General features: G+C 40.2%; 1 protein-coding gene across 1 annotated transcript in view; it reads left to right on the forward strand.

Moving 5' to 3' along the window:
- Window positions 1-2,477: 2,477 nt before the first annotated feature.
- The window catches only part of LOC132766526 (cytosolic phospholipase A2 epsilon-like), a 51,913-nt gene continuing 30,345 nt past the window's right edge, over window positions 2,478-24,045 (forward strand). Inside the window, exons 1-6 of the mRNA XM_060760876.2 lie at window positions 2,478-2,573; window positions 2,891-2,923; window positions 13,094-13,166; window positions 20,366-20,502; window positions 21,553-21,684; window positions 22,663-22,703. Of these exons, the coding sequence (XP_060616859.2) occupies window positions 2,547-2,573; window positions 2,891-2,923; window positions 13,094-13,166; window positions 20,366-20,502; window positions 21,553-21,684; window positions 22,663-22,703 (443 nt within the window). The 5' untranslated portion in view covers window positions 2,478-2,546. The remainder of the gene's footprint in view (window positions 2,574-2,890; window positions 2,924-13,093; window positions 13,167-20,365; window positions 20,503-21,552; window positions 21,685-22,662; window positions 22,704-24,045) is intronic.

The raw sequence follows: 24,045 nt of genomic DNA on the forward strand, positions 1-24,045 counted from the left end.
CTGAACTGGAAGACACTACTTAGCTTTATAGGAAAGACACTGACTCATGGACATTAGAATATACTAGAAAGAGAGAGAGATCGAGGGGGGGGGGGGGAAATGAGAGATAAACAGGAGAGGAGATAGAGTGCATAAAACCCTTTGCCCAAATGAATTTGTCCCCAAAGGTCTGTCAAAAGCAAAAGAAAGGACACCATGGAGGTTGTCAGTCTAGATTCTCTAAGGAAGGAATTCATCTCCTGTGTACAGGTGTATCAGTGGAAATGGTGGGTCAGAGATCTCTAGACAGAGGCAGACTCATATGAGAGAATGTGATCCTTCAAATGCCCTGGATCCAGACCTATGCAGCTTTATAGGTCACAACTAACATTTCGACTTGTACCTGGAAACAGCCTGTTAGTGGAGTTGCTATAAGAAAGAATTTGTATAGTCCCTATAATTAGAACTTGTGAGTAGAATGGTAGCATCTTTGGACTAGCTGAAGCACTCTTGAAGAATGGTAGCATCTTTGGACTATCTGAGCACTCTTGAAGGCAGCCTGAGGTAGAGCTCATTACAAAGCAGGATGTAACTAAAGCATGTGTCATCCTAGCCAGATCTCATGGCTGTAGGAATGGGAGCGACTGGCACACAGGCTTTAACAGTGCAAATGTACTTCTGGGTGCTGTAAATTTTAGCTTCTAGGCTTTCTTGTTTCATGATAGCAGACTAAAATGACTAAAATTTTAATTCACTCGACCTCAATTCCTTCCTGGAACTGCAGGACAGTGTAATGTAAGTGTGACTAGTGACCTCATCGCACTAGAGAATTAATCCATTTTAAATCCAGTTTCTGCCTCCTGCAGAATTCTGGGGTTGGTAGTTTAGTGAGGTTGTTAAAGGCTCCTCCCTAAACTACAAACCCCAGAATTCTGTAGGAGGCAGCAACTGGATGTAAAGTGGATTCATTCCCTAGTTTGATGAAGCAGTAGGAGACCAAAACCTAGGCACAATTCAGACAAAGTATACACTTCTAAAACCCCAAGGAAATGCCTGTTGAATGAAATCAGTGGAGCCCAAAGTCTTAATTCTTTAGCTGAATTGGGTATATTATAGTTATCTAAAAGTCGGGAGCTTATTTGTACTATTAAATAAATAGAGAAAAATATCATCTTTATTTGTTTCATTTGAGAGAAAAATAGATTTCCCATAGTTGGCAGCACCTCCGCAGATCTGGCAGTGGATTTGTCTAGATACTAGACCAATGGTTCTCAACCTTTGGGTCCCCAGGTGTGTTGGTCTACAACTCCCCGAAATTCCAGCCAGTTTACCAGCTGTTTTCAAATGTTTAAAAACCTACACCTGTTGATAAACTCTACAAGCTAGCTGCCACTGCCCCCCCCCCCCCGATGTGCGACGAGAAGTTGCTGCTAAATGTGAGAGAAATAAGGTTGAACGGTGAAAGCCACCCACTACATGGCTACCAGCCTCCCCCCAGTAGACTCAAATCAAGGAAAAACTTTATGAGAACTACCACTCCTCTTGGCATCCCCCCAGAAACAGCAAGGGTATCCCTCCGGGCAGCTAAACCAGGAAATCCCAAGTGGATGGCCCCCCGCGAGGGTCTTCCTCCAGGGGCAAACCAAGAATGGGCAACTTGGAAGTCCCTAAACAGACTCAGAAGTGGAGTGGGCAGATCAAAAGACATCCTGGCAAAATGGCACTACCTAAAAGAATCCCAAACCTTGTGTGACTGTGGAGCAGAACAGACAACTCCACATCTGTATGCTTGTCCACTGTGCTCTGCCTCAGGTACAGAGGAGGAATTGTTGGAGGCTACAGACAATGCCTTTGCTGTTGCCCGTTTTTGGTCAAAAGATATCTAGCCGGCTGCATGTCTTCTATTTTTATCAGTTTTATACTAATTTATGCAATGCTTTTGATATGAAATAAATAACCAGCTGTTAGGATTTCTGAGAGTTGAAGGCCAAAACATCTGGGGACCCACAGGTTGAGAACCACTGCTTTAGACAGATCCTCCATCCCAACATGCTTTGTCTTCAACCAACTCCCAGCTCTTACCCTCTTCTTTGGCTAGGGTTGGCCATTGTGCAACCTTCCAAATGTTGTTGGACAACAACTCCCAGCAGCCTTAGCCAGTGATAAAGTATTTAGGAATGACATTTCAACACCACCTGGGGCTGCTTGATACCTACCCTCGCTCTCAGCCTCTAACCATTGAAATTACAGAACTAGCTTGTGCTGTTAACACATATGAGGAGATCGGCCAGGCTATACAGTCACAATAAACTAATCCCTTATGTCACATCTACAGTAAGATAAGTATCTTGGCTTCAATTAACTCAGGTGTTTAGGTGTTTAGGTTAATCAGACTGAGGAAAAGAAGGAGGGACTCTTTATATTCTTTGGAATTCAAAGTGGGTGGAGTAATGAGTCATTTTTTTTAAACACCTGCCTTTCTGCTTCAGCCAAAGGCACTGTCAGTCGGAAACTGTATCCATTGTGTACCACATCGAGCAACTGGATTATATGTAGTAGGTACCGCCATGGGAACAAATGTGAGCTCACCTGGGGTAAGTACAACAAAATAAAACAACACAAAGTTATTTTTTGAAAAGCTGGGTGAGAAGCCTGGGGTGGGTGCTTCAAATGAATATGTCGGGACATAGTGACAATAAAAAATTCATCTAGAGGCATTGTGCTTTGTCTGACTTTAAAAAAGGCATTGTGTATTTGGTTTTTATTCTTGTGGTACATCAAGCCTGACAGCTAGATAGAAATCCACTCATTCAGCTAACAAAGTTTGGGAATATTTATGTGTTTGTAGAAGTGGTACTTCTAACAGCATCAAATGGTGACTTAAAATATATGATTTCTTTTTCCTTTTTAGGGACATTCCAACAACGCAGAAAGGGGAAGGCAGGTATGTACAATACAGACTAGTACTGTTCATGGAAATTTTGTTGCCATACCTTTGGCTATTCTTATTCAAAATTATAGGCATTAGGCAATAGCTAGCTTTTAAAATGTACAAAGGGATGGGAAATGTCACTGAGAATCTCAAGGGTGACTTAGGATTTAGCAATGGGAGTGGTAAAAGAAGAGTACTACATTCTAAATAAATACTCTGTCCTCCTAAACAAAATGTTTCCCCTGCTCCTGAATTTGTTTATAAACTTGCAGTAACTTAAAATTTCAGTTGACTGTTTAGGCATCCAAAGAAAGGGGGCAGCAGAGTTACCAAGGGAATGCAAAGGCAATAAAGCCAAACTTCACATAAATGAACAATTTTAAAGGTTCACTTTCTGCAATGCTAGAAGGAAAATTTCCAGTGAGAGGCAGAATTCTTATGGAGCCAGAACAATGGTCTTCCCATAGCTACACCCCAGGCCCGTAGCCAGGATTCGGGGGGGGGGGGGGGCTGAATTTTTTTTCAGGGGGGGTTTGGGGGGGGGCTGAGTTTCGGGGGGGGGCTGAGTCTGAGTGAAAGAGGGGCTAGCCTAGCAAACCTTTTGTATCGTTACCCCAATACCCCCATGCATATGGGATATATTGAGTATGGTGATCAGATCATGATATGAATAAACATAACAGTTTAAATAATGCACCATTAAGGCCTTTTCACGAACCACCATGAAAATTTCAGGGGGGGGGGGGCTGAAGCCCCCTGAGCCCCCCCCCCCCCCCGGCTACATGCCTGCTCCACCCGTGTTCTTGTGTTCAATGTATTAAGTTGGTGCTTGAAATGTGCATAGGGACCTCATCACACTTACTAAAATAAACATCCTAGCGCACTTTGAACCTTCTTTGGGGACGAAGCCCCCACACCAGTCATCACACACATTGTGTGGCTTCCAGTGGAGGCTCTGTCTTCAACTGGGGTGGAAGTGTAGTTGGATTCTTCTCCCCAAACACAGAGGCTTTCCTGTGTTGTGCTGGCTCTAATGGAGCCATCACGCTTCTACCCTTTTTGGGTGTCATCTCTCCAATGCGATGGGGAAAACGTTGCTATGCCGGACTGGTGTGTGGGGCGAGAGAGTTGCCCGCTGCGCCTGCTGTTTCACTGGCAAAACGGCACTAGGAGGGGGTTCCCCCATGTGATTAGGTGGGTAGATATCCTGTCTTGTCTTTCACTGTACAATAGTTTTTCCTAGCTTCCGATAACTCAATTAAACTTCAGGGGAGGGTACTATAAAGAAAAGCCTCCTCTGCAACTTTTTCAGACCAGGCAGTTTTAGCAGCCAGTCAGAAAGTTTGGGAGTTGAAAAGCAATAAAGACGTGATAAACAAATAAAATAGATACTTCATTGTAAAAAAAAATAAACTTTCTGTATAATCTATTTTGTGACTTTATGTGTGTGTATTATAGCAGAAGTACAATCATGTGTTATATTTATAATCTAGAAATCTTACCAAATACATCTGTCTTAGAAATGATGCATAGTTAAGAACAGGGATAAGACAACAGGAAGTGAGAGAAGTCTATTCCTAGGAAGGGAAATTCACTACATGAAGAGTTATCATGGGGAAAAGGTGTCTCAACTGAAGCTCCCTCACAGGCTCGTAGCCAGGATTTTGATTCGGGGGGGGGGGGGGCTGAGTCTGAGTGAAAGAGGGTCTACCCTAGCAAACCTTTTGTATCATTACCCCAATACCCCCATGCATATGGGATATATTGAGTATAGTGATCAGATCATGATATGAATAAACATAGCAGTTTAAATAATGCACCAGTAAGGCCTTTTCGCGAACCACCATGAGAATTTCGGGGGGGGGGGGGAGGGGGCTGAAGCCTTTCAAGCCCCCCTCCCCCGGCTACATGCCTGCATAGGGGTGCTAACCCCTATGCTAGTCAAAGCTCGCTATCTATCTATCTATCTATCTATCTATCTATCTATCTGGAGTTACACTTAAAAATGTGCCTATTATGACTTTCATATAAATTCAGCTTAAGAACAAGCCTGCAGAACCTATCTTGTGTGTAGGGGACTGCCTATATACAAGAGTTTCATCCATCCCAGGAGAACCTAAAAGAAGTACCGACCACCTGTACTCTCTCTCTACATCATGGTATCACTTCTGGCTTATTCGAATGCCTGGGCAGGAATACGGTGGAGGGCTGACCTCCTGGGTAGGCCTTGGTACTTTCACTTCTCAGCAGAATGACTCTTGACTTAACCACGGGGCATATCAAAATCCATAATTTTGGCTGCCAAACCTGCCATCAGCTTATATATGTCAACTCTCATACCTATGTTTTTTGTCACACTACTCAGAGAAAGGGGTGGTTCCTTTTTAAAAATAAGAGATAAGGTATAGTATTCATATTGACCCATGGAGAAGTCAACCCAATTTTTCTGGGATGAATTTTTGACTAAAAATTCTAGACTTATACATGAGTATATAGGATAAATGTAAAATGCAAGATATACTTCGAGATTAAATCCGTTTTCTTACTCTAGTCTATGAATTCTCAGACAAAGAGTGTATCTCATGAGATTGCATATTTATTGTGCTAAATATACAAAGCTGTCATAGGAAGCTGGTGGGCTTCATTCAGTTTGGTCCAGTTTGCTTTTAAACAGAGGCTGGATGGCCATCTGTCAGGGGTAATTTGAATGTGCTTTTCCTGCATGGCAGGGGGTTGGACTAGCTAGTCCATGTGGTCTCTTCCAACTCTGATTTTATGACCAGAACTTGGAAATGTTCCTTTTTTGGTTTACAATTAGCTGAATTCCCAATGTAGCATGGCTTCTAATTAACTGATGCTGCCAAAGGTACTTGAGGTGAACCTTAATGGTTCAGAGTAAGATTAAGGACTTGTCTACATGGGGTAGAAACACTGAATCAGGTCAGATATTGCTCCATATTCAGATACTTTTAGTCTGTAGTGCAGGATAAAGCTGGTTAATCTGGTTTAATGCCATGTTAGCAGAAGTTGGGGAATGCTCCAGCTCCATACTTTGGGGTTTGACCAGTTCTAATTCAAACCAGGTCACTGTTCTCATGAGCCATTGCCACATGGAGCCTTTTCCTGTGCTCCATGGCACAGAGAAAAAGGGATGGGGTTTACCTCCAAGGAGATGCTTGGCCATTGCCTTTGTTGACATCATACTAAAGACACCCATGCAAACTGGGGAAAGTAAGGGGTTGGGGTGAGACTACCCAGTAGTCAGTCACCACAGGGCCATACCCCATTAGACTTGGGCCTTTCAAGAAGGCCTGGATCTAATGGGGCATCAAATTAATTTGGGACAAAGCAGGTACTGAATTAATGCTTTGTACTGAATTAATCCTCTTTTAATGGAGGCGTTGTTTGGTTGCCTCAGGTAAAAGTCCGACAGGCCTGCATTTTGGGTCCTGTCTGGAAGGGCCCTGACTGGGTATAGTACAGTAACTCACTATGAGTAAGGATAGCTCAGTGAACCATTGGCCTTTAAGGAACTTCATTGGCTGCCATTCATTTTCTGGTCCCAATTCAAGGTACAGGTTCTCATCTACAAATCCCTAAACGGTTGGGACCTGCCTATATTCGTGACCATATCTCTCTCCATGAACCAGCCCGAGCTCTTCGATCTTCAGAGGAGGCCCTCCTTTCACCCCTGCCAATATCATAGGCTTGTCTTGTGGGTACAAGGGAGAGAACCTTCTCCTCTGTGGCCCCCCGACTCTCTCTCATTGCCAGGAGAGATTAGGAAAGCCCATAACTTAGAAAGTTTTAAAAAGAATCTCAAGACCTGGCTCTGCTGTTGCGCTTTTGGAGAGTAGCCATACAACCTTATGCTACTGCTCCCCTCAACGCTTTATATCCTTGGAGTACACCTCCCCCTTGTACGAAGGCCCGTTTTCTACTCTGTTTCCCTAAGAACTCTCCCTTGCAAATAATCTGCTCCTTTCACCCTAAGTTTTTAAATCATTTTATTGTACATGCGGCCTTCTCACTGTTATTGTAATTCTTATGTTTTGTTTTCATTGCTTATTGTATTAATCATGTTTTTTGTATTTTACCGTGTTGTTGCTTGCCTTTCAGTTTTATTTTATTGTATTTTACTGTATTATAATTTGCTGTTTGGACTTGGCCTCATGTAAGCCGCCCCGAGTCCTTGTTGGGGGAGATGGTGGCGGGATATAAATAAAGATGATGATGATGATGATGATTTAAGGTTACAATCCTTTACAAATCAGAATATATCCTGTTCAGATCTAGGGACATGTTTCTGTGATGTACATCAGATTTCATTTCATTCTTTTGTAGTTGCATTGTAAATATAAATGACAGCCAAGCATCTGAGAGGACCTCTGGTCCCCATCTGCTGAATTTCTATCTGTCACAATCCTATTTAGAGGCACAGAAATTTTGGAAGGATCAAAATTTGACCCTAAAAATGCCACTTTCTTCTTGATATATAAATTAAAGTACCACATTATGAGGTAGTTCTGCTTTAAACAAGAGATTACAGTCTGTAAGTACTGAACAAAAATAAGTTTTTGAAAAATATTCAAAATTGTATTTTTTGGGTGTTCAGAAACTATGAGAAGAAGACTCCTGGACTGATGAGGCTCTTCATAGTTCAGGACTTATTCAGCATAACATTCATATGGGGCTATTTGGAGCAGAGGTGAGGATTTTCTATGCAGAAAACAGCTTTTTCTCTGTGCAATATAATATTCTCTTTCCTGCATAGAAAATATTGTTAGAACTGGAATAATGGGTCTCTTGCAAGTATGAATAGAAAAATTAAAAATCTGCTCACTGGGAACAGGGAAAGAAGACTCCTGCTTCTTCCCAGAGGCTGTGATAAGTCAATAATTCCATAAGAAACTACTAACTAGGGTTGTCCCAATTTCTGTCCTGTTCCCTGTTGGTCCTGCCTCTCCACTGCCTTTTTATAGGCATCAAGTACCTTCTTCAATGAAATGGGGAAGATATATGTGCTAACCTATGCTATTGGTCACAAATTTTCTTTCCATACATTCAACCATCCAGGGAGTGGGATGAGCTCCCATCTGTCAGCTCCAGCTTCTCATGCGGGGTCATGAGAGAAGACTCCCACAGGATGGTAAAACATTTGGGTATCCCCTGGGCAACATACTTACAGACGGTCAATTCTCTCACACCAGAAGCGACTTGCAGTTTCTAAATCGCTTCTGACATGAAAATGGCTTAAAAATATTTTTTTAAAAGAAATATTTTTTTTGCTAGTTTATATAAGGAGCACCATTTTACTATGCCATTGTATACTGGTACTTGAACATCCACAGACTTTGGTATTCTTCGGGCAGGGGGGCTGGAATCAAATTGTAATGGATACTAAGAGCCTACTGTGCATCTGTTTAGGGAAGTATTTTTTCCTGAGTTCTGAGTTTTTTCTCAAGTAAAAAACAGTAATTTCTTTATTGTTTCCTTTATTGTTGAGGGGCCCTGCTCTCGGTCCCACCACCTTCGCAATCGCGTCTGGTGGGGACGAGAGACAGGGCCTTCTCGGTGGTGGCCCCTTGGCTGTGGAACACTCTCCCAACTCTGCCCCCTCCCTCCTGACTTTCAGAAAGATGGTAAAATCTTGGCTCTGGAACTTAGCATTCTCAGATTGATGATCGAATCAATAACTGTTGACCACAAGGTGGATGGTGGTGAATTTGTGATTTACCTTGACGAATTGGCTTTATGTAATTCTTGATTTGTATTTTAATGTGTTTTAATGTATTAATGTACTATGATGTTATTATGCTTTAGTTTATTTGTATATTGATTCTCTGTTGTTAGCTGGCCTGAGTCCCTCCTCAGAGGTCAAGAAGACTGGGTTATAAAAGCTCTAAATAATAAATAAATAAATAAATAAATAAATAAATTCTGCAATGAAAAGTATGATAGGTTGACTATGGAATTAAAAAGTAGTACCCCTCTTGCTCTAAAGGACTTCTGAACAACAGTGTATATCTGTTTCAGGCTTGGTGGAACTATATTGATTCTTTTTAATTCTAAGTAAATGGTATGCAGCATTCCAAAGACCAACTCTGAATTAAATGAAACAATTTCTAGGCCACCAGGTATACATCTGCACACCTTCTATTTTGTTGGAACTTCATTGGGAATCCTATATAATTTATATTTAAATACATACAGGTTATTCAACATCACTGTCTGTAATAGTGAATGTATTACTTACACATTTCCTTCTATTTTGTTTCTCCAATGGCTTAGTTTATGTCTGACATTTCATACGAAGTCTTAATTCATATATGAGCTACATTTATTCAAGACATTTATTTGTCACCTCTTGATCTACCAGGATGTACAATCAAATTAAAAAAATCTTTAAATATCAAATAATGCAAAGCCAGTTTAAAAAGCAGTTTAAACTTCTCTTCATAAATAATTCTAAAATCAGACAAACAGATTATAAAATGCTAAAACAAGTACCCCTAATTTTTAAGAGCCACAGGCCATGTAAAACAAAGCCAGATTTGCTTTCTGGCAGAAACTGAGGCCCATTAACATGGGTACCTAAATCCAAGACTTGCTGCCAGAACAGAGACATGTAGACTCTGTTTTGGCAGGAATGTTTGACTGTAGGGATGTAGTTCTTCACTAAATAAGCAAGGTCAGACCTTTTGAAAGCTTTCATGGCCAGAATCACTGGGTTGCTATGAGTTTTCTGGGCTGAATGGCCATGTTCCAGAAGCATTCTCTCTTGATGTTTCAGCCACATCTATGGGAGGCATCCTCAGAGGTTGTGACCTCACAACCTCTGAGGATGCCTGCCATAGATGTGGCTGAAACATCAAGAGAGAATGCTTCTGGAACATGGCCATACAGCCCAGAAAACTCACAGCAACCCAAGGTCAGACCTGTTTAGAACTTGGAAAGCCGCCTACCAAAGAACACCAGGAACTCTGTGCTATGATCCCTTCTACATGTCATATAAAATCCAGATTATCTGCTTTGAAGTGAATTATATGGCACCGGAGTTCAAAGCAGATAATGTGGATATAATACAGTTCAAAGCAGATAATGTGGATTGTTTGAATTGATAATCTGGATTACATGGAAATTTAGAAGGGCCTATACCTCTGAGTAGTTTTTACCTAGGAAAACCCTGTGAAATCCCTGGAGTCACAAGAAATCGATATGCAATTTGAAGACAGAATACCGATACACAAGATTGAGCGATATAAATGAAACACACATTCTTTTATTTTTGGACCAGAAAGGTCCAAAATACAAAATTTGCTGGATCATATTCAATGTTCATGCTGATACTTCTGTATAAACACATCTGTATTGCAACAGATGTCACGAAGAACCCAAATTAGTAATCTTTTTAGCCTTATCTCTATTGTTTATTCATATTCTGCTTTTCAGCTAGAATTAGCTCCCAAAGTTACTTTCAGCAATTAAGCTTTCAGTCACATTTTCTAAGGCCCCTTCTACATTGCCATATAAAATCCAGATTATCTGATTTGAATTGGATTATCTACAATGGTAGATTCATATAATCCAGTTCAAAGCAGATAATGTGGATTATCTCCTTTTATTATCTGGATTTTATGGCACTGTAGAAGGGGCCTAGATTGGTGGCAAATATTTGCGGGTACTAACTAGTGGTAACATTCTGTTGACAGAATGATAGTATATCCTTTTTTCAATCTCATTATGTGAGCAGCATAATCAGATGTTTAGATTTTTGCACTGTGTCAAAGATTTAAAAGTTCATCCTGACTCCTCCTGGTTTTCAAACTATTTGAGTGATATATTTTCACAACAGATCACCACACTGATTTGTAAAGCTACTGACTTTGCAACATTGATCTTGTGTGGTAGGTTCATTGAATTAAAAGTTCAGCCCATTGCACCAAAACAACAAGATGACTGATACTAAAGTTTCCTTTGTAATTAATTCTGTAACATTCAGATGTTTGGCATTTTGACAGCACTGTTCACCTTTTAAAAGAGATAATTGAAGCCCAACCCACCTTTTAGCATACAGGTGTTCTTCAACCACTTCTCAGTGGTGACTAATCCTTTTCCTTTTTGCATTTGTGACTCTCTGGCCATAGTTGAACCCAGTTTTGTGAGTAAAGATGTGATGTTCAGTTGCTCCTCATTACTTACTTTTAAAACAAAAACGACAGAAAGGCTTAGAGTAATTATGACTTAACTATTCCATGGCAGTTTTCTTCTTTCCCAAAGTGGTCTAGTAGCATTAGTATACAGGTGAAAACTCATATGGTCTCAGTTTAAATGAATATGATAGCTGAAATATTATTTTCTGTTAGGAAATGCCTCGATACTTCAAATTCCTTATCACCTTTCTAATACATGCAATATACCCAGATATTTTATTGCTGTTTAGAACATCACTGAGAGTGGCTCCAGACAGGGAAGAAGTTTGTGTTGACCCGGGTTTAAGAAACCTGGGTCAGGGCAGCCTTCTGTCTCCACACTGGCCCAAAAGCCTGCACTTTTGGTGCTGGGTGTCCGGATGCACTCCTGGGACCTTCCGGGAGAACACCCAAAGCCCTAACCCCCTCCCCCAACCCCCCCTTTAAACCCCTTTAAAAATAAAATAACTTATGGGGCAAGCATTTCCCTGTTGCTGGCCCTCTCCTGGTACTTAGGAATGACACACCAGCAGAAGGGGGGGGGGGGAGGAGGCGTGATTCCTCCCCTTTCTCCTGGCACATCATTCCTTCTCACCAGGAGAGCTCTGGCACCACAGTAATGGTGGGAAGGTAAGTTCTTTTATTTTTTAAAGGGTTGGGGGGGGGGGATTAGGGAAGGAGTTAGAGCCCTCTTGCATTTTCTGGGCTGACTCACTCTGGAAAATGCGAGATGACTGTGCAGACAGCCCCCTCAGAAATCCCAGGACTTCTGAGGGGTCAGTCTAGACCAGGGGTCCACAAACTTTTTAAACAGAGGGCCAGGTCACAGTCCCTCAAACTGTTGGAGGGCCGGATTATAATTTGGAAAAAAAAAAACCATGAATGAATTCCTATGTACACTGCACATATCTTATTTGTAGTGGGAAAAAACACTTAAAACAATACATTAGTTAAAATGAGGAACAGTGCTAACAAATATAAACTTATTAGTATTTTAATGGGAAATGTGGGCCTGCTTTTGGCTGATGAGATAGGATTGTTGTTGTTGTTATGTGCTTTCAAGTCATTTCAGACTTCGGTTGACCATGAGCGAGGGCTGGATAAATGACCTTGGAGGGCTGCATCTGGCCCCCGGACCTTAGTTTGAGGACCCCTGGTCTAGACTCTAGACTCTGCCCACAGCAGGAAAGATGCAGGTTTTTCAAGAAGACCGTTTCTTTCCCACTAACAAAAAATCTTGCCACAAAGCAGAATTTTCCTGCTTTATGCCAAATGCACTTGCTTTTCTGTGGGGCTTGAAGAAGCGGGAGGGTGCACGTTTTAGGGCCTGTCTGGATAGGCCCTGAGAGACAAATTGGCAAATAAAAGCTTTCCTTGCCTCATTCCATACCATTCTTACATATTTTGTAACATGGAAGTCCAGTGCAATTCCCCTAGCAATTGTTCCTGTAGTTTCCGTGAAAAGTTCCTGAACCACTAACCAGTGATTCTCAATCTGTGGGTCCCCAGATATTTTGGCCTTCAACTTTCAGAAATCCTTACAGCTGGTAAACCTGCTGGGATTGCTGGGAGTTGTAGGCCAAAACACCTGGGGATCCACAGGTTGAGAACCACTGGACTACACTGATGGTTCCTGAACTTTCCGTGGAAACAAGAAACTATGGATAATAGAGAATCCTATTGAAATGACATCTGGCAGATGTTGCTGTAGAGTCACCCTGGAAGATCTAGAAAATACTTACAGGGGTATTCTCTCTATGAATTTTCTTGGTCTTCCAGTGGTACTCTGTAGTACCTTCTGGTGGAAGGGTACTATAGAATCACCTGGACCTAGAAAATTAATAGAAAGGGCATATCTTGTTGGATACAGACAGATGAAACTGTGGGTACCAGTCCTAAAGGCATGACAGTTATATTATATTCTGTCAAATATATGTGTTCATTTATATGTCATTAACATATGTTTGTTTATGTGTTGTTGTGCCATCAGACTGAGGAAACTCCTTTCAGGCTGCTCACAGTAAAAGTATTAAGAGCCAGAAACATCCAGAAGGCAGACACACGTGAGTATCTTTGGTGTAACTAGATATTCCACAGTTCTATATAAAGGATTTTTTGAAGTATATAGAAAGGGGGCTTATGAGATGTATTTGGATTATAGCTGCTATATCCATTCCTATTCGCTCTGCTGATTAAAAGTGATGGGAACTGCAAAGAAAAAAAGAAAACAATTTTCTGTCTTGATGTAGGCACTTATTACTGTGCCCAGTACTGCATGGTGTCTCTTCTATTTTGCTGTCTCATCATTAGCTGAGCACACTTCCTGTGCTGTGAATCATATCATGTGTCCCCTTACTCTGCATATTTGGCTGCTGATGGTAGTGTTGGGAAGCATGCAATGGGCAAGACTCATAACATCAATTTACAACAGTGCAGTCATGCTGAATCCCACACTTGTGTATCAGATGCACAATGGATGCCAAGGCATCGAGCTCACTCATTGTGTAGTTGTTGTTAGGTCCCCATCCACCTGATCACAAATAAGTGATAGCTGTGTGAGTGCTTGAGAAATAGCTGAATGTGCTAACTACTGTACTAATGCAACATGTGATAAAACACATCCGCTTGCATAAATGTTTGTACACTAACTGTTGACTTTCCGCCATGTGTTGTTTTAAAAGGATAGGTGATGGAGGCTAAAACTTACAGGAGAAAGAATGAGATTGTAATAGCAGACTACATAATGAATGTAATGTTTTGATTGCCATTTTCATAAAGATGAGGAAATTCTAATTTCTGATAAGGGTTGCATTTCCTCAGGGATAATTTCCTGGGTGGGTTCATGTTGCTGCCTTTTCTCTTCCTCCTCTTGTCTCGCACTAATCCCTTTTTAATTTTGTTCAGCATCCATCTTTTTATTCTCTTCCCACTGCAAGTGCTAAGAAATTTCTAGAGTTTCTGTCTTTATCTGATACTGGGAATGAGATGCTTTGAAAAGTGGTAGTCTTTCTCTACCTCTTTGCTTTGTCTGTGATAATCTTTCCTGCTCTGATAGTGCACCATACTCTCCAGCAATCTTAATTTATGGTCCAAAGGATTTTCAGGAAAGAGTTAGGTTCCTCTATTTCGGTCACCAGTTGTTCATGTACTAAACAATCCTGACAATTCTACTAGTTTCTCCGATAATCCCTCTCATATTCTCGTATATGTCCCCTGAATCTCCATTTGAACTTCACTTGTGGAGAGGAAGTGAATCCAAATACAGTATTCCATCAATGGGGAAGTAGGATGGGGGGGGATTCTTTTACAATTTCGGTCCCTTGTGTGCATCAGAATTGTCTCTGACTTCATCAGCATTGCTGCATACCTTCTAACTTTCTCGATTTGGGAAGAACAGTCTTGACTAATCCTCTGCTCTTCTACCCTTTCCACTGCTTTTTAAATGCCCTAGTTTCCCTCCCTCCCACAACCTCTCTTTGCCCTCAGCTTACTTCAGTTGCTGCAAATTGAGGACTGGTTATTTTTTCTATTTCTTTTCCCATGGTCCCATTGAGCTATCAGCATCACTTTCTCAATAGTTGTATGTGCTGGGTTGAGGTTAATTCTACTGTTGTTTGTTCATGAGAATTAGAGTCTGTGAGAGATCATAAGAATAACCCAGGCATGGCGTGTGTGTCTCTTGCAATGTTGTCAGAGATTATTCTCTGCTCCCCAAAAGTCAGATACTGGGGAAAGACCTTAGAATTTGAGCACAATTCAAAGTGCTGGCTTTAGCCTATAAAGTCCTAAATGGTTCTGGCTCAGCATACCTGTCCAAGTGTATCTCCCTCTATGAATCATCAAGAAGGCAAGATCATTGGGGAGGCTCTGCTCTCGGTCCCATCTGCTTCTCAAGTGCAGCTGGTGGAGACGAGAGACTGGGCCTTCTCAGTGGTGGCTCCTTGGCTCTGGAACTCTCTCCCCAGTGAGATTAGATCAGCACCCTCCCTCCTGGCCTTTAGAAAGAGAACAAAGATATGGTTATGGAACCAAATCTTTGATTAGTCAAGTAACTCAATACAAGAGGCGAATACGGAATATGTGCAATCGACATTTGGAATGGCCCTGTCTATGTACTTGAATCATGTGATTTTAATGTTTTTATTAGGGGTTTTAATTCTTATATTTCATGTTTTAAATGTCTTTATATTGTATCTTATGATGAACTGTCCCATTGATTTTATACTTTATTATGGTGTTGATTGTAATTTGGTGTACGTTTGTAAGGCATTGAATTTTGCCCCTATTTCCGCTTTGAGTCCCTCCCGGGGTGAGAAAAGCGGTATATGAATATTGCAAGTAAATAAATAATAAATAGAAGAATTTTTGAGCTAGACAAAGATACTACAAGATCACAAGGTTTATACTTGCTTTACATAGTGGAATTTCCATTCCATCTTTACACAACGTGTATATAGTTTGATTTGGAGTTGTTTTTTTAAAGAAAGTATTACATTACTGTCTACTATGTCAGCTTGGGCATGTGATAGAATTCCCAGTTGCATGGCTGCTGTTTAATGTAAGAACTCAATTTTCATATAAAATGTAATGTCAAATAGACATAATATATATACTCATGTATATGTCCAAAATTTTAGTTAAAACCTTGACCCCCCCACCCAAAAACCTGGGTCAGTTTATCTACTGGTCAATGCAAGTACTGTACCTATCTAAAAGGGAACCATTTCTAAGTTGAATGGTAAAGGACAAGAGCTTAATATTTCAGGGGGAGCATTACTCTATCCAGAACTGATTGACACTCTTTCATTCCCAGGCTAGGACTCTTAATTGCAAGTACCTCTGTTTTGTCTAGATTCAGTTTGAATTTGTTTTCTTCATCCAGTCCATTACTTCCTCCAGGCATTTATCAGAGGAGACACACTATCTTTATTAACTAAGGTTGTTTTTGAAGGCATGGTGATATATATTTGGGTGTCATCACCATACTGATAGCACCCCACCCCATGTCTCCAGATGGTCTATCCCAGTAATTTCTTGTAGATGTTAAAAGGCATTGGGGAAGAATGGCATCTTGTGAGGTGCCACATAATAGCTTCTTGTTTGAGGAGCAGACATCCTGAAGCACCACCATCTGGAACCTGCCTGAGAGGTATGGCCAGAACCACTATGATACAGTGCCTCCAATTTCCAACCCAATTCTAGAAGGATACCATGGTCAATGGGATTGAAAACTACTGGGAGACTTGTGCACGAGATCAACTTAAACAGGAGTATTTGGAGTTACATATGCATATGTTCATAATACTGGAATGTATCATCAATCAAGTTGAATGGCAGGGGAATTCAAGACAGGATAAACAGGAAGTTCTTTCTCACATAGCAAATAATTAAACTATTTTAATTTAATCTCACAGTATGCATTTGTGGCAGATACATTTTAAAAAGTAATTAAGCAGACAGCATAGTAATGACTAGCAAGTAGCTGTCAATTTCTTCAGTACTACTATTGCTGTTAGATTCTGTTTGTTGCAGATTCCTCAGATAGGCATCTGGGTTAAAATTGGAAGAAGCAGAATGCCAAATTTGATCTAATTCAGATTGTTTCCATGTTCTTATTAGATGTTTCACTTGTATAAAATTCCAGTGTAGGTATAGATAAACCAGTTTTGTTTGAAGTAGCATCCAGCATTTTGAAATCTTAGGTTCTTGAGAAAAGCTTATATTGTACCTGCTTGCCATTTAATTGTTAAAGATACATATCAGAAAAAAGAGAATGCGACCCTAATACAACTCCATCAACATAGTTGAATACACAGGAATTCAAAGCCAGACAGAAAAAAAATGTATGTCTTTCCAAGCAAGGGATTTTGGCTCCTTGGTTATCAGTGTCATCTTGAGGTCCTCTGCATCTTTTTCCAGAGTTGATTCCATGTTTATGAAGAAATTTATAAATTTTGGAGATATATATATATACACACACACATACACAGAGAGAGAGAAAGAGAGAGAGAGCCAGGTGAATTTTAACCTATACTTAGGAGGTGAGCCATTTTCCTTTCTTTCTGGGTTTTTCTAGGATTCTGTTGTTTTGTACAGAATGTAGTTTTGAGAGATATTTCAGATTTCACATTGTTCATACTTGGAAATAATTTATCTGTAGACACACAAACACTGTCTTGCTATGAAACGTCTTTGATTGCACTGGAGAAATGCTGCACATTTTGTTGGTCCAGAGTGAGTTTGCTAACAAAGGAACAGATGTTTCCCAGGGATTACCTCTTCTCTCTGTGTGATACTGGGTCATGTTGTGTGGGAAACAATACTGATCGTATTTTAAGCTGGTATATTCCTCCACCCATGGAACAATTGTATTAGTCAGCTTGCAAATGCTGAGGATCAGGATTCCTGAATACTGTCTTGCTATTCAACTTCTTAGGTCAAGGATTAAATATTCTCCTCCACAAATCTTTGAAATATTTCTGAAATTCTTGTTATGGGTGCATTTCTTTCTATTCTAATTTTCAAAGCCATATCCTTTCTCCCATGCAATCCTCACTTCTTTTTGTGATTTCCAGTTTTGAATTGAAGTATGTAGTTAGCTTTGCAAGCATTGGTCATGATCCTACATGACATTTGTGGAACATAATTCTCTTCCAGTTTACTTTCAAAGTACTTTTCTTCTGCTCTCCCTAGTGTGAGGATGCATCTGAGTAACAGCATGTGACTCCATAGTTGTTTAATGGCTGAAGGAATCTAGGGAGCTGGGTAGTTGCATTTAGTTGCCCTTTGACACTTGGGAGAAAAGAGTGGATATTGTGGTCTCGGACTTCCAATGAAACTCAGTTTGGAAGACAGTGGGAAGTATTCATTACTGCTGGGATACGTTGTTATGTTGTGATTAACTGATAAGTCATTCCAACGTGCCCAAAATCAATTCTGCACAACATATCTTTGCTCCTAATCATGAGGAAGTCACACCTTTAAGTACTGATAAAGAGGTAAAGAGCAATACACTAGGAAACACCTGGTGTATTAAGAAAATCTGACTTATAAAAACAGGGCAGACGTAAAGAAATGGCACAAATTGACAGTTTCAACTTTCTATAAAAGAAAAAATGATGCTTGCACTTGTGGACCTCCAGAAGTTATTGAACCACAATTCCCATTATCTCTAGGCAATGGGAAGGATTCTGAGAGCTGCGAAGTAGGTGCAAAGGTGGGATTTTGCTTCATTTTAAATGGCTTTTAGCTGTGTACTCAATGGTGGCAAAGGTGGCAAAATACCATGTTTTATGGTAATTAGTCACCTTACTTGCTGTGTTACTAAATCATCCCAGGAGTAGTCACGATGGTGAGGCATGAAGCTTTGTGTTATTTATGGATAATTTATTATAGCTCTTCTTCAGTATATCACCCTTCAATAGAAATTTCCATAAAAGGACAGTATTCAACTGTTAATCACACACACATAAAAAGTAGAAGCAATGGTAGCCATATAAAGGGGTTTTGGGGGTTCTCCTTATTCCACAGAGGTAGAAGAGAGAAGCAGTCTTTCTGCTGAGGCATATCTCTTGTGCATACATGAGTTGCTTGTGATAATCTGATTATCAATCCGGAATGCTCATTCCAGAACTTTCTGGGTTTGCTCAGCAATCTAATATGAGGGGATAAGGAAAGCAATCAAGAGAAGTGAAAAACTGTTGGACACAGGTGGTTGATAAAGGTGGAATTATGACGCTAAGTAATGCTAAGTAAATAAGATACATTATATTAAGTGAAAATGTAAGTGGAATGTCATTATCCAAATTTGTATTACACTACTTTTATCTACAATTACTACTTTTTGTAAAAAAAATTATAATTCCCCAGTCCTGTTTTAAGCCAAAACATCACCCTTGCCAAACCCAGAAAGTTAACCTGATGCTATTAAAGCCTCCCTTGGGTGGAGAAATTGTGACGTTGGATGGAGGCAATGGGATGGCCTTCCAAGGTTTTCTGGATTGTGCCCTCCTCCAATTTTTGGCAGTTGCCTATATGCCCAATATCTGTTATATGTGGATTAGTTCAATCAGGACAAGCCTATATTTCAGCAGACAGATAGTTTCCTCAGCTGGTCAGAGAGTGAGCGTGAGATACTGGAAGGCAATTGTATGTCTGCCAAATAGCTTTCCTTTGCAATTAACCGGCAATCCTCTGGTGTTGTGGATGGCAAAAGTGAGATTATGTATGTAGGTCTGATTTTCTTGAACTGCAATTAGCTCTCTATAATTTCAGGTTTCACTTTGAGGATTTGATTGTTTGTCAATTTGATTAATGTGTTATCTCTAAGATATCAGCTGAAAGTTGCTTTACAGGAGGACCCAGAGGTTCCTAGAGAGAGCACTTCTCTAGGTATGTGTAGGTCCTCTAGCACAATTCTATGATCAGTATCTAGTGGAAGTTGACAATGGTGCTGTGCTGGAGGACCTAGAGCAATGGTTCTCAACCTGTGGGTCTCCGGATGTTTTGGCCTTCAACTCTCAGAAATCCAAACAGCTGGTAAACTGGCTGGGATTTCTGGGAGTTGTAGGCCAAAACACCTGGGAACCCATAGATTGAGAACCACTGATCTAGAGGTTCCCACATAGGTGTTTTGCTATGTTTAAAAAATAGCATTTTTATTTGTTGGGGTACTGTGTTTCTAACACTAGTGAATGGGTTCTGCATCTGGGCATCAAGATAAACTCTTGAAAGTAATCTCTACCAACTCAGAGAATTATTGGGCTCCTTCTCCCTTGCTACTGATTCAGACACACTCACAAATCTGCTTTTCCAAAGTACCCTGCCTTTAGAATCCAGGCTGGAAATCAAAATAGTATTGTTGATAGGACTATTTGAAAGCTGGAGTAATTGTCATGCTTATAGTTTGAAATGTTTATTGCATCAGCTGAGACATTCCCCTTTTCCTTAGACTTCTCCCCTAGAGTTACTCTAATTACAGAGATCGGAAGATCATGCCTGTTGTATTGTGGGTTGAACTACATTTGGTAGAAATAAAATTTCTCTCAACTCTTACACCATTTACTGGACTTGGTGAAGAACTGAAATCCCCCCCCCCCCCCGTTTTCTTTTGGCCAGACTTGCCACTGGCACTGACTTGTTGCATATACAACAAACACAAAACCATCCATGTGCCTGCATGGGAACGTTCCAGTTGCCTAAATATTGCCTAAGTATTACATGACTCCTAATATATCTTATTAATTAATTATTTTATTGACAGTTTCTGAAACTGATTGCTATGTTTCTCTGTGGCTGCCAACTGCTTCAAGTGAAACAGTCAGGACCGTAACAGTTCCCAACTCAAAAGATCCAGTCTGGAATCAACCATTCTCCTACAGGATTGACAGTCGGGTAAAGGTGAGACCACAAATATCTTTTGTTATCATGAACACAAATCACATGCTATTTGTTATAAGCTGCATTTGGAAGAAAGGCAGGATCATGAATAAAATGAAAGAACCTATTGATAATAAGAGTAAAAGCAAAAGAATCCAATGCAACCATAGCAAACTAACTCTCCTGATAAATAAAAGAAATGAGACCATCAACATTCAACAGGTTTGGAGGAAACTCAGAATGTGCAGCTGGATGAAGACAAACACATTTAGGGGTGTGGGGACAATTTATAAGAACCTTCCTCCTCCACTTCAAGCTTAACTCAGTTATGACTGTTCATGCTTCAGGGGTATGGAATGCAGACTAGCTGCTGTGGGAAAATTGGGGATATGAAAGAAATAACATGCAACCTATGTCTGGCAGATGGTATAGACAGCCATATTTTTTTTCAATTTTCACTTATAAAATAATAAATCATAAATAACATATTTGTTGCTCCAGAAATATTTGTTGGAATCTCATACAGCAGCCTTTCTCAATGTTGTGCCTGAAGGTTGGCAGTTCAGATCCAGGAGAAGGGTGAGCTCTGTATGTCATCTTCAGCTTCCCATGTGAGAAGCCTCGCATAGGATGGTAAAAACATCCAGTCACGCCCTGGGCAATGTCCCTGAAGACAGACAATTCTTGAAGCGACTTGCAGTTTCTTGAGTCGCTTCTGACATGAATTTTTTTTTAACTCTGGTGGAATCCTTGAAATAATTTCTAGGGCTCAGAGAAATCCTGTATTGAAATTATTACATCTCCAGGTTAAAAATTATGGAATCTCTTGCAGAACTGTTAGCAAACTCTTGTGTAAACCCAGGTTTCCAGGGACCCATTTTGGACTTTAGCTTCTGTAATTCCCAGCCAGTTTACCAACTGTTAGGAATTGTGAAAGCTGAAGTCCAAAGCACCTGGAGAAGTACAGTTTGAGAAACTCTGTCCTACATAAACAAAAATAGCATTGACCACTAATGAAAGCAAGATTAACCTTTAAAACAATAATAATTGTCACATTATTTCTGTTATTAGAATATACTGAACCTGAGCGTCTACGATGAAGATATGTTCACCAAGGATGATCACCTTTACACAGTTCTCTTTGATGTTGCTAAACTTCAAACTGGACAAACTAGTCGTGTGAACTTCAAACTCAATCCAGAAGTGAGTAGTGAAGTTATGCAGGGAATTATATGTTATTATAAATACATACCTAGATAGTGTATCTTCTTTTATTAAATTCTACTGTGTATATTTGTATTTGAATCCTTACCTGAATTTAATTTTAAAGAAAAGTCAGCGTGTGTAGTACCATTGCTGGCATAATAATGAGCAGAAGATATTATTTTATTAATTTTGTCAAATAGAAACTGGAGAGGAGGGATTACCGCAGCTGAACTTTCCTTGTGTATCTGCTGATTCTGCTTCGAATATTAGCAGTCAACAACTTTTGTCTTTTAAAAATGACACACTTTTCAATATCTGACTATAATTAGGTTAAAACATAGAGTTTTTGCTTTTTATTTTTGAAAATTGTATTTTTGACAGTAATAATAATAATCTTTATTTATATTCTGCTCTATCTCCCTGGAGGGACTCAGGGCAGATTCCAAACATAAAAGGCAAACATTCAATGCCCAAATACAACAGCAATACAACCATACTAACAAAATTTAAACAACCCAACATATAAACATGAATTATGACTTAACAACTAAAATTAAATTAAAAAGACAGCCTGTTATAACAGACATAAGACAAAACATCAAATATCTAATAGAAATAGCAATTTTCCAGTTCCTTGGGGCTGGGAAGGAGAAAGGCTTGCTCTCGGTATTCAGCTGAGCCAGGTTTGTCTCTTGAGGCTGGAATAGCATGGGGGCGGGGAAGGGGTGTGGCTTCTGAAGACCCATTGAAGATTTTGTGGGAAAATCTTGACCCTTTATAAGTACCAGGTTGTGCAGGCCTGATCTGAAACCATCAGGCAAACATAATCCCATGGTTCCATAATGCCCATTTTGTATAATGTGAGATGAGAGATGGATGAAGTGCCAAAATATTAAGTGGTTAAGGCTTATATGAAAAGACACAAGAAATTTCACAGAGACATTTCCTTGTTTGCTTCTTCTTTGTTCCTTCTAGAGACACGAAGAACTGGATGTTGAATTCACATTACGGAGCTTGTGAGTACAACTCTTAATATTAAAATGAATTCCTAATTAATAGAAAAGTAATATTTACGGGCCATGTTGCTGTTGAAAGAATATTTATATATAGTGGCATATGTCACACTTTGGTAATGCTGTGGAAAATAGGCACTTCCAATGGAATAGCAAACTGGAATGACTGCTTGATGTTCCTCACTAATAATTTGAATTATGGGTTTTCTTACACCAGGCTCCACTCCTGCTAAATTTATACTTTTTTCCAAAAGCAGTATGCAATCTAGATTACTCTCTTCTGTGATGCATGTTTGAATTATTTATATTTCCAGTGCATAGATATGTGCGTTTGGTACTCTGGAACCAAGATACTCAGTTGCAAAACGAAACAGGATGGGTAGTGAGCAAATCTTGCCTTCTTGGCTGGATAAGCCTCAGTTTGGGGTGTGTGCATGTGTGTGTGTGTGTGTGGGGGGGGGGGGTCGTGCCATTTGCCAATGATATTTCTATAGAGAAATTAAAAAGTTGAAGGAAATCAAATGGAAATGTCCATCCCTTCTCTCCTGAGCACTGGTCAGCAAAGGGCACTTAAGGATCTCATCACATGGAAGTACCTAACATGGGTGACAGCGGGGGATCCACCGGGCAGTGTGGCGATTCTATGGGGCAGCAGGAGAAACTGTCGCCCCATGTCCCACAGAGTCCGCATCACCACTTTTCCTATCCCATGGGGGGAAGCATCTCTGCCAAGCTTACCTCCATGCTAGCCCTTTTGTTGGTAATGAGAACACAGGAAGCCTCCCGTGTTCTTTGGGCAGTATCCTAGGATGCTGCCAGGATACCGCAAGTAGCTCTGCGTCATGTGATTGGCTCTGTTCGGTTCTGTCCTGGCAGCATCCTGGCAAGAATACAATGTGATGAGGTTGTAAATCACTTAAGCCTGCTTGTTGTCCATACAGAATCAACATTAAAACAGAATTGAATTATCACACAGCAAATGGTAGCAAAACACTACCAGGAAAAGAGATCATTCACAGGATTTTACTTTAATGAAAAGAAACTTTTTCCAAATAGTCTGCTTCCAGGAGAACGTCAGAAAAAGTTTGATGCCAGGTGACAAAGCTTAATCATATATGTGACTATCCTGTTCCCATTTTGATGTATTGCCTTGTGTGATAAAGCCCTCTGTATACAATATTGATGAGGAGGAACAGATAGTGATGGTTGTTTACCAGGGCTGCAGAAACAGCTCCTGATGAGTGGCTTTGGAGACTACATTTACAGGTGAACCTGCTTTGTGTCAGTTTTGGTGTTTTTTTCCTTCTCAAGCTAAAAACAAGATATGGGAAAATGCAAGGTTTTG

Source organism: Anolis sagrei, chromosome 1 (genome assembly GCF_037176765.1).
Source record: "Anolis sagrei isolate rAnoSag1 chromosome 1, rAnoSag1.mat, whole genome shotgun sequence".
NCBI lineage: Eukaryota > Metazoa > Chordata > Lepidosauria > Squamata > Dactyloidae > Anolis > Anolis sagrei.